Genomic DNA, 12,360 nt, shown 5'->3' with positions numbered 1-12,360 from the left:
TTATTTGACAAAATAAACTAGAAGCCTTTAAAATATATAGTATCCAGACAGGTCATTATAAAAAGAAAACAAATTTTCTTTGTGACAACAGAAACAAAGGTCCCTAACATGATACCTATTAGTAAATAGAATGTAGTCCTATAGTAAAGGAAAACAAATCATGTTCAAGTGAAGGGTTTTTCCCCACAGTAATTTACAATGGTTCAAAATTGGGGGTAGAAAATATACTATATAAACAGACTAAGAACCATCATGTGATTACTTTAATAATTATAGAAAAATATATGACAAAATTTATCATCCATTTATGGTCACAAAAAAAACTACCTGAACTAGGAATAGAATGAAACTTTTCCAATCTGATAAAAAAAATAAAAAATAAATAAAAAAAAAAAACCTGAAAAGCTAACATCAGATACAAGAATAATATCTAAATGTATATCCTACCTAATATCAAGAACAACATATTGGTATCTATCCTTGCATCTCACATTCTTCTCACAAGTCATAATCAGGCAAGAAAAGGAAATGAGAGATGTACAGAAGGTAAAAATAATTATTATTATTATTTTGGTGTTTACAAATAAAGATGATTTAATTAACTATATAGAAGAACTCCCAAAAGTGTCACCAGTCTAAAATATATGATACATAAAAACAAATTGTATTTCTATATACTGGCCAGAAAAAAAATGCAAAATTAAACTTTTAAGGTTCAAGTAAGACTACTCTACAAAATATGTATGTGGTATGCACAACAATGCTCAAAGGTAGTAAAGGAGACCTAAGTAAACAGAAAACTTGCCATATTCACAGAATCAGAAGACTCAGTACTGAGGTGTCAATTGGCTCCAAACATTTAAAAGTTTAGTGCAATGTTAATGAAGACTCCATTTGGAGTTCACTTACCGACGGTGCTTCACTCTCTTTAAGATCCAACCCAAACACATCACGCCGCTTCACCGTGAGGAAGTCAGAGTCAGGCCCATCTTCATCATCATCATCTTGGTCTAAGAACTGCACAGGAAGGTCCTTGACCTTCTGTGCCTCCTCAGTACTGAGAACAGATTCAGTGTGAGGCTCTCTGGCTTTTCCCAGATGAGCTTCCATTTCTTCATCTTCCGTATCTTCGTCTTGTTCTTCGTCACTATCACCACTAGTCAATCTGTGTTCTGTCTCTTCTAGTCTTTCCCCACTTTTGTGAAGGATGGACATTTTCTCACTGAAATAAGCTCTAAACTCTTCTACTTCATCGTTGGTGACGGAGGGAGCTCTGGGCTGAACTGCTTCAGTGACTTGATTCTTTTCCAATTCTTTGGTGGGCTGTTTCTCCATTTTCTGAAGAAATCTTATCCGTGGTGCCACAGCAAGACCAAGAGACCTTCAAAAATGGAAAGAACAAAAATAGTGATGGTATGTTTGTGGTATTATGAAAGTTTCTCCACAGATCTATGTCCAAGGCTTCTTAAAAAAAAAAAAAAAAAAAAAAAAAAAAAAAAAAACATTCCTCTAAGACACATCAATTCTGACAGATTAAATGATCCAAAAGACAAGCCAAAATGAACTGAGTACTTGTCCAGAAAATGTTTTAGACACCTCAGTCACCCTCCAGAGCTGAAACAGTATGAAAGAAAGGAACTCAAATAGAAACAAGATGATCACACTTATGTACCAGACCCAACTACAAATTCAACTCTCAGCTTCCTCACAACACAGAACAGGGATGCCAATTAACTGCATGAGGTACTTTGCAAAAACATAAGCTACAACATAAACTGGAAAAGGCATGGCTGGGGAATGGAAAACAGCTGTTTTCAAAGAATAGAGCACAATACATATACCATCATCCTTGCCTCACATCCCACTTCTGAAAAAGAATATGGCATAATCACAGCTATAAAAATACATTTTCTTTTTAAAGGAGCTAAAAGAAGGAAATCTTACTGGTTTTTTGTTTTTCCACCCTTAGAGCAAGATTTTATTTAAGATTCATTGTTTCCTGACATAATCAAAGCCAACAATTTTCACGAAACTCCCACTGGTATATAGAAATACAACTTTTAAAAAAGCAAAGGTGAAGCCAGGCATTGTGGCACAAGCATTTGCTCGTTAACCCCAGCCCTCAAAAGGCTGAAGCAAGCAGATGAGTTAAAGGACAGCCTTAGCTACATGGTAGTCTTCAGGTCTGCCAAGATAATGCTTATAAGCACAATAAATAAATAAATAAATAAATAAATAAATAAATAAGTGGCAGCTTTATCCACTTTTTTTCCTATATAATGCACAACAAAAGCTGAGAAGTTCAATATTGAAGAGCACAAACTCAGAAATAGAACTGCTGAAGTTCAAAATACACAGCTCTATTGTTTACTAGTTGTGTGATCTCAGGAATAGTCTCCTCTCTAGATAGTTTTCTTATCTGAAAAAATGGAACGGTTGAGAATGTCTACCTAACAGAGTCATGTTAGAGAGTTAATAACACATACAGTAGTTACAGAAGTTAAAGTAATGAATATACAACAGTGGTAACCCTTCTGCCATTACTGAATTACTGTTGTAGCAGGAAGGTTGGGACAATATGTGAGTATATACTAGCAGATTTCTTTTAATATAGTACAGTGATATTTAGACTTCCCAGGAACTAAACCTGAATTCCTTGAAGAGAACAGTGTGTGTGTGTGTGTGTGTGTGTGTGTGTATTCAATATTATATATATATTATATTGAATATATATATATATATATATATTGAATGCAATGACTTACATATATTGGGCACTCAAAAGTACTTCTTTAGTATATTTTTTTTAAACCTGTTATCTTAGAGACACAGCAACTGCTTTAGATATCAGAGGCTTCAAGAGGAAATATACCTCAAGAAAGTTATACATCTAAATATCAACTTAAACTAAAAAACATAGTTAAACTATACTGATCACTTAAGTGTAACATAATTGTTTACCTTTTCTAAACCTCACCAAAAGCAAGTCTTCAATGGCAATCATGGCATTTACTAGTTTGATATGACAAAACAACTTCTAGTTATGTCCCTGCAGTATTCAAAACCTGTGCCCATCCTTTGTGAATATTCTAGCTGCAACAACCAAAATAAAAAACACTGAAGTTCACACAGAACACAAAAGTAGCTAAAAAGCCTAATCTTTGGATGATATTAAAAATGGTGCAACCAGGAGCTGGCAAATGAACATAAGAAAACAAAAGCATGGTACCCATAACACATGTTTTTCCATGAATTACTTAAATAGTAATGCTGTCTTCTGTCCTACAGCGTTATCTAATACAAGGATTCTAAAATATTAAAACTGGCAGGTTATGTTATATTAAGCATATAATCTAACAGAATAGAAAATAGCAGCTTACCAAGGCAATTGTTTTATTATGAAGGGGAAATGGAAAGGATATAAATATATTGTACTCTCAGTAAAAATACTTTTTTAGTTTTCTTTATTAAACGTAATTTGAAAGAAAAGGTACTCAATTTCCAAGAAAATAAGCCAAACATACAGACCTTACCTAAAACGTACTTTATCTGAGAAACCTAAGATAGACATTGAAGTTTGATGACATTCAAGGGTTCTTCTAAAAGATTTTGTCAAGCATTTCCCATAGATAAGACTCCCTTGAATAGAGCTGATTCTACCCTTTTACATTAAAAGGCTATTTTTGTTTTATAATCTCTCAACTATTCAAACAAAATCAGTTGGTCATTCCTTATTTAGCAACCTGAGTCACTAATCTTGCAACAGCAACTGCAAGTGTACATAACAGTAGCAAAACGAAAAAACTATTCAGAACTTATAAATATGATCCTTCCTGAAAACAACAAAATATGAGCTAATTTTTCTAGACTTCATTTAATACACTTCTCTGCAAATTTTCAATGGATGTTCTAAAGCAGAGCAATCTAAACTAGGGCTCTTAGAGAACACACTATGGACAGTCCCTCTAGCTTTACTGCAGCTATGTTATCAATACTTACAGTGCATACTCAGTAATTGGTAACTTGCTCACATTAAACACTTCTTTATTCTTCATAAGATATACTGAACGTATGTAGGAGACAAAACACTGTAAAATAAAAAGCACAATGTAATAGAAGTTGAAGATTGAAGATTAAGCTAAACCAAAATAGAAAACTACATAGTAGTGAAGAGCATTCAGTAGTAATGAAAAAACAAAAAAGATCAATAAACCTCTATTTTGCATGCAAAGAAAAATAAGCTGTTACAACTGTAATATTAGAAAAGATTTTTTCATTTTATCACCAGTCCAAGACAATAAGAAATATCACCTCAGCTGGGCATGGTGGTGCATTGCCTGTGATTCCTGGACTTAGGAGGGAGAGACAAAGGGATTGAAAATTCAAGGCCAGACTGGGCTACATGAAGTCTTAACTACAAGGAGAAAATTCATATTTTTACTCAACTGCCCAAAATCTACCAAATGTTAATAAGTAATACTGAATTATAATAAAGTGCAATGGGGGCAACACGGGCAATGGACTAACACAGATAGAGCATCTATCCTGATTGGATATGTTATTAGCTGAGCAAACACCATTTTTCTAAATGGCAATTTTCTCATCTATCATAAACAATAACTGCCGGGCAGTGGTGGCGCACGCCTGTAATCCCAGCACTCTGGGAGGCAGAAGCAGGCAGATTTCTGAGTTCGAGGCCAGCCTGATCTACAGAGTGAGTTCCAGGACAGCCAGGGCTATACAGAGAAACCCTGTCTCAAAAAAAATAAAAAAAATAAAAAATAAAAAATAAAATAAAAAGGAAAACATAACAGTGTCTCCTAAGTCACTGTTGAGAATATTTATATAGAACAAACACACAGAATATCTTCTGAAATAGAGTAGACACAAATAAATGCTTTTTGTTGGTAATATTACTATAGCAGTCAAAAGTTAAGTTTTCTTTTTTTTTTAAGATTTATTTATTATAATGTGTAAGTACACTGTAAATGTCTTTAGACACACCAGAAGAAGGCGTCAGATCTCATTACAGATGGCTGTGAGCTACCATGTGGTTGCTGGGATTTGATCTCAGGATCTTCAGAAGAGCAGTCATCTCTCCAGCCAAAAAGTTAAGTTTTCAGCAAAATAAAATTTCACTATAATAAATGAACCAAATTTTGAAAGATTGTTTTCCCTTTTTATTATAATTTCAAATAACTATATATATTATATATAATACTATCATCTTGAAAATTCTTATTTCCTTTTTTTACATGAAACTATGCTTATGACAGAGCTATGTCATCCTGTTCCTATCTGTTTATAAAATAAATAGATAATAAATACATCTAAGGAATTACTTTTCCTTTAAAGATAATTTTTATGGGGCTGGGGAGATGGCCCAGTTAGTAACATACTGGTCACACAAGCATGAGAACCTGAGTCTGAATGCCCTGCACCCACATTACAAGGCCAGGCATACAAAATGTGCCTATAATCCCAGCACTGGGGAGCCAGTAACAGAAGGATCCCTGTAATATGCAGCCCAACTAGGCTAAGTCTAGCCAGGTACAATAAAAGACCTTGTCTCAAATAAGGTAGAGAATATTTGAGGAAGATATCCATAATTGACCTCTGGCCTCCATACACACGTTTGCACACCTATACATACACATGCATATACAAGAATATATACAGTACACATATATAATTTTTATAGTGTATTTAATCCTTCTGTCCATATCTCTTAAAATTTACATTTTAATCTGCATTTCTACATTTACTTAATGTAATGTAGAAAAGAAATTAATCTTTTCTACCCAACAAATCTCCCAAAAACCATTTTCTGTCTCCAGAGGCATTAAAGGAAAAAAAAAAAAAAAAGAATGGATTTGGATCAATGGTATTTTCTCCTGCAATCATCCACAAGAAATAGCTCCATGCTTATAGGTTTTGTTCCATCCAGATTATAATCAAAAGCTAGAAAAGTCACTTTTCTGAAACCAAACAGCCTGATGGTACCAGGAATACAGCCATTCTGCTAACTCATTGTGACAGCAACAAGTCACAGGCTTATTTTAGCAGCCATCCTATTCTATAATCTTTGTTCTAAGGGCTCATTTTCCATAAGCACAAACCATGAAATATCCTTTCACATATTTTATTTCCTCGTCAGTAAACAACTGACCTGCTAGTCATCACAACACTACCAGCATTTTCAGTATCATGTGGATTTTAATTCCTAACTTTTCTCCTGATCTAAAGATTAGTCCAACTTGGCCATTCCAGAAGGTACACACACTATAAAAAGTCAGATGTACATAAGTAAAATTTGCACATGTAGGCAATTTCTTAAGATTTTTTTAGTTCAGAAGAGCAAATCAAGGAATATTAAGATTCAAATTTTATTTCTGAAGATAATTTGCAAGAATGCTATGCCATCTAGAAATTTAGCCTAACACAATATTAATCTTCCATCTAGTAAATGCAATTGAACTTACAACAATTTCACTGAAAAAGGAAGTTAAATTTTATTAAGTATACTAGATACCAGGCTGCTTCAAATATAAAAATCATCTTAGAATTTCCTCTGTGTCTCCAATAAGATTATACACAGGTAAATATTAAGAAACACTTTCTAAAATTAAGAAGTAATCTATGTAAAACTTACATTGTTTAAACCATTTAGTTATGGCTATGCAATATAGTAATAGCAGAAATTGATGAAATATAACTGCCTTATAGAATTCCATTCTAAAAACAAATACTGGATTTAAAAATGACTTACCCTTTGAGCTCTTTCTTTTAAATCTTGATCTTGAGCTAAAAATGATTCTAATTTTTTCTGAACATCGATAAGTTTTTCTGGATTGATTCTTTTAAAAAAAAATAATGATTAAACTGAAGAAGCAATCTCATTTTTCAAAACAGAAAATAATATATAACATTTTCTTATGCCCCCTCACTTGACATTCAAGTATTTAATGGTATTTCTCATCTATGGACCAAGAATAACCACAAGAAGAAGAAAATAACAGGACAGTAGATTTCTCCAAACAAATGATGAGGAAGAGAGGATAATCTATATTATCCATCTATATTAACATAATGATTAGCGCAGGCTACTTCTTAATTTAACAAAGCTAGTAGAAAGTAGACAACCATAGGTCACAAATTAATAAGATGAAATTCAATGTCACTGCTTCTTTTTAAATCACATATAAAATCTATCTCAAGGAATTAAGTATCTAAGACATAAAAACTGCTTACCTATTTAAAAACTAAATATATCAGAAACATTAATTTTTGCTTAACTAGGCTATAGCAAAGAATCTACATTTCACAAGAGACTCCATTTTTTCCCAACTTCAAACTGAATTATTACATTACTCCAATTCTAGAGTTGTAACAAGGAAACAAAAAGTGTAAACAGAACTGTTTTTCCTTTAATATTAGGGAAAATTTTCAAAACATACAAAGCTACTAGCTTCAAGAATTCAATTTATGGTCAATTTTTATCTTCTATATTCTTAGTCTTGCCACTATCTTAGTCCAAATTACTTTTAGACAAATTAAGCTGCTTTCAATGTCTCCAATACAAGTAAGACTGATAAGACTCCACTATGCCCAGTTCATGCCTCATCGATGAGAGGTTATGATCCTTTGAAATGAAAAAACCCACAAAAAGACTTCATTCAGGAGCTATCCACATTTCTATCCACAATACCCCTTGTAACTAAGAAGTTCTTTATTATTTTTCTCTGCTGTATTCTGCAAAATTATTTCAATATTTTTTAAAGGTGTCATGGCTGGGGAGATTACTTGGTTGGTAAAGTGCCTGACACACTTGGATAAGTAAGTTCAGCTCTTCAGAGACATTGTAGCACATTCCATTCCTGTATTCTCAGCCCTTTTGGGGAAGATGCGGAGAGATCAAAGACAGGTGGTGCCTTCAGACTCACTGGCTACCTACTAAGGTAGCTACATAAATGATCTTAGGGATCAGAGAGAGACAGGTACATATCACATACCATAAATACACTACACATATAAACAACATTAACAACATACACAGGTTAATCTCAGCATTTAGGAAATAGAGATTACCTCAGCTACACATTACATTTGAAGCTAACCTAGAAAACTACATGAGACCCTATCTCAATCAACCAACCAACCAATCAATAAATAATTCTATAGCATAACCATGATGGGCTCAACATTCATTCAATAGGCAAATTAATATAATGTATCATATCAATATAGGTAGGTATTAAAATATAAGTTATATATAAACCAGAAATAAAAAACTTCAATAAAGAATGCCTTTTCTTTAGAAGAAAGAGGGAAAGGAAGAAAAGGAGAAAAAAAAGGCTAGAGCTAACATCATCCTTAATATAAATGAGAACCTTCTAGTTTTCCCACTAAAATCAAGAACAAAGCAGGAGTACTGGAGAAATAACTCTCCAGTTAAGAGCAATAAACAATCCTTAAGAGAACCCAGATTCAATTCCCAGTACCCACATGGAAGCTTAGAACCATCTGTAATTACAGATCCAGGGGACCTAACATTCTCTTCTGGTTCCCACTAGGCACCAGAAGCACACAGCACTAAGGACATACATGCAAACAAAATATCCAACCACATAAAATAATAAAGGAAAAGAACAAAGCAGAGAAATATGCTTTTCAATGTAGAAAATAAAAAGAAAAAAAGAAAAATTAAAGTCATACTGATTGCAGAAGAAAAAAAATAACACTATACTTGTTTGAAGGTAAAATGATTGAAGACCTACTTGGAAAATCAAAAGAAAGGAACAAAATGCTTGTGGAACTAATAAAAATTATAACGAGGCTTCAGAATGCAAATATATCAAAGGCTTTCTGTTTACCAGACATGAGACAGCAGAAACTAAAGCTGCAAGAAAAGAACTTCTGAGACAGGACTCTTAAGACAGTGTGAGCAGGCTTTACATGAAGAAAACCAAAAAATCTGATGGTAGAAATCAAACAACCACAATTTTCAGTTTCAGGAAAATTCTATCTTGTCAAGGTTTCAATCTGTTTCACACTTGATCTGCAGAATCAATGTAATACCAATCCAAATACCAGCCAGTTATTTTATGGATATCAATAAACTGATTCTAAACACAAGCTGCAGGGCTGTCATGCTCCAACCTCAAGACTTAGTATAAAGCAATAATAATCAAGACAGGACGGTAATTGGCAAAAGAACAAACCAAGAAGAAGAAAACCCAGAAAAATATATAGCTACATGTATAGTCAACAGATCTTTGACAGAGGAACCAGAGCAGCACAATGGAACAAAGTTAGTCTTTCTAATAAATGGTATTAGAACTGGTCAAGTAAACACATAAATACAGCACATACTTTTATTTCTACATGAATCACAGATATAAATAAAAGGCAGAAAAGGACTCAAGAGATGACTAAATGGACAAAATATTACACAAGCTGGAAAATCTGAGTTTGATCTCCAGCACCACCTTGATAAAATGGACCCAGTCATGCACACCTGAATCCACGGCACTAGAACTTGGGGGGTGGAGTTGGGAAAGAGACAGGCAGAACCTAGGAGCTTGCCAGACAGCCAGTTCAGTTAAAGATCTTATCTCAAAAAATAATAATAATAAGGTAGGAAAGTCATTGAAAATGACATCCCGACATCCACCGCTAGTACATATAAACACACACACACACACACACACACAAAATTTCTAGCAACTAACATAGCAGAAAACGTTAAGATGATTTTGAGTATGCCAATGACATTAAATGCAAAAGTAAAGAGCTAATCTGTGAAGTTTTTCATTACCTAGACTAATAGGCATTCTCTCCCTGCTCCCTAGCCTACCATCAGAAGGTAGGTAGGCTACCTACCTACTCCCTAGCCTACCATCAGAAGGGCTGTTCTGCTCTGACACACCTCCTTGCCGACATGACCTCTGAAACCATGAGCCAAAATACTTCCTTTTTTAAGGTGGATTTCTCAGATGCTAATTACAGTGATACAACAGAGATCTTTGTATGAACTCAGGACTCTTAAGTGACACTAATATGTCAATTCCGAAATATCAATAATTCCGAATAATTGCAACAAATATCCAGTTTGTTGGATGCAGACACTGGAGGATGCAACTGCATGTGAGGTTGGGAATGTTGAGCAACTATACTTTCCTTCAAATTTGCTGTGAGTATAAAACTTCTTTATAAAACTTCTTTAAAGTCCTTTATTTTTCCCTCTAACTCAGAAGCTAGATGGTCAAATAGCTTAGAAGAAAGTAGGAAATACGTGCAGGTGATATGATGTCATACTATCACTCCTAACAGCCACAGATGAACAAGTAGCTCTTACTTGATCTCCTTCACAGGTACTTTCTTCTGGAGAAGCTGCTGCACCATCCCTTGTTCTTCTGAAGGTAGTAATATTAATAACGCTTCTCCATCCTCTTTGTACCTAAAAGCAAAGTTTTTAAAATGTATCAATACAATCTTTGCTTTACATTTAACAGTAAAATGAGTAGATGACAAGAAATCAAGTTCACTTAATAAGTGCTAGAAAAATCTGCTTTTAATATTCTGAGATGTCAGTAAGGTAGGGTTCTAGCTGTCTTGCTTCTAATTCCAATCACCTGCTATAATTCCTACTGCCTTTAAGGCTGTACCTCAATAGTACAGCTAGCATCGAAAACAAAGTTGTTAAACAAATTTCATCTTTTGAGATGAAGGTCTCAATATTGTAACCCATGCTGGCCTCAGACAACAACAGGCCCAACTCCAAAAGGGATATTTTAAAATAGGTCCACACAGATTTTTCAAGGAGGGTATTTTCACCCAAGCCACAATAGAATTATAACAAAATTAATTATTAAACATGGCAACCAAGTACACTGAAGAAATCAATTTGTCAGGAATGACATTTGCCTGTAATTTCTGAAAACAGGAGGCTAAGGCAGAAGAATTGCTACATTGAACTATGCAGCAAAACCCTGTCTTAGAAAACCAAAATATATAAATCAGTTCATCTTCCTACAGATTTTGCTGATACCTTCAAATCAAAACTTTTCAGATCAGTATAAAGAAATGGGCCTACTAAGATAAACACTGTCAATCTTTGTAATTGGTCTTCCCTCACTTTAAAGCCAAGTCTTAATTTATACCATACTTCAGAAATCTGTACTGACACTGGCCAAAGGCTTCCTAAAGTACTAAAGTTGTTTAGGCTGCTTGAATACAGTTTACTGACACAACAGTGTCAGTTGGTACACATAAGCAACAAAACAGAAATCAAATGGAATACTTAGGAAATTTTTCAGGTACACAGAAGAAAACAATCTCAAAGCATTCTTTAAATTCATGCTCTAAAATATGAGTGGCAGCTGGGCGGTGGTGGCACACGCCTGTAATCCCAGCACTCTGGGAGGCAGAGGCAGGCAGATTTCTGAGTTCGAGGCCAGCCTGGTCTACAGAGTGAGTTCCAGGACAGATTGAGTTCCAGGGCTATACAGAGAAACCCTGTCTCAAAAAAACCAAATCCAAAACATACATACATACATAAATAAATAAATAAATAAATAAATAAATAAATAAATAAATAAGATTAGATTAGATTAAATTAAATTAAATTAAATTAAAATAAATAAATAAATTTGAGGAGAACATTTTTATAACTGACCAAAAACTATTTACCCAGAAGCTATGACTCAGGAATAAACTAAAGAATACCAAGAAGCAGGTCAAGCAATGTAACACTCACCCTATCAGAAATGGCAAACACATACAAGCAAGAAACCCGAAAAAATAATCAAAGAATGCCAAAGGACAGGCACAGGCAACGTGCACAGCCAGCTCAGAACTACCAGAGAAAGAATACGACACAGCAGACACAGTTCAGGTAGGTCTTTAAGGCAGATAGAAAGGGGTAAACTAAGGTGTTCTAAAAGAATGCCATGTCACCATACAGGAAACCAGACAATACAAGACTGACTGAATAAAGAGAGAGCTAAACAAGGGAAGGTCCACAGCAGAAGTAAAAAAACGATGACTAAAAAGGTGCTCGGAGCCTGACTGCCACTGCCTTGAATGCCTGCCTCTGGAGAGATTCTACAACACTGTCTGCAAATATCATTTTATCACTGAATGCTGAAAGGAAACTGGCTTTAACTAGGAGAACTTTTTATTGTAACAACTAAAGGAAACCGTTTTATCTTACATATTAATTTTAAAACTCAACTCCATTCTAATAAGGAAAAAAATATATGCATTCCTTGTATGCAGACTGAAAAAGATTAAATAAAACCAAAATGTTAAGCTATTTTACTATTGCTAATTATTTAAAATCTTATTGATACGCCAGGT

The 12,360-nt window shown here is 34.2% G+C and overlaps 1 protein-coding gene across 1 annotated transcript in view; it reads right to left on the bottom strand.

The window, feature by feature from the left end:
* Positions 1 to 12,360, bottom strand: part of Ddx10 (DEAD-box helicase 10) — a 143,317-nt gene that overhangs the window by 99,502 nt on the left and 31,455 nt on the right. Inside the window, exons 10-13 of the mRNA XM_052188339.1 lie at positions 10,358 to 10,459; positions 6,770 to 6,857; positions 4,000 to 4,088; positions 910 to 1,381 (exon numbers count right to left, since the gene is read on the bottom strand). Of these exons, the coding sequence (XP_052044299.1) occupies positions 910 to 1,381; positions 4,000 to 4,088; positions 6,770 to 6,857; positions 10,358 to 10,459 (751 nt within the window). The remainder of the gene's footprint in view (positions 1 to 909; positions 1,382 to 3,999; positions 4,089 to 6,769; positions 6,858 to 10,357; positions 10,460 to 12,360) is intronic.

This window comes from Apodemus sylvaticus, chromosome 7 (genome assembly GCF_947179515.1).
Source record: "Apodemus sylvaticus chromosome 7, mApoSyl1.1, whole genome shotgun sequence".
Classification (NCBI taxonomy): Eukaryota; Metazoa; Chordata; class Mammalia; order Rodentia; family Muridae; genus Apodemus; species Apodemus sylvaticus.
The sequence above is the reverse complement of the archived record's forward strand: the minus strand, read 5'-3'. Positions and strand labels throughout refer to the sequence as shown.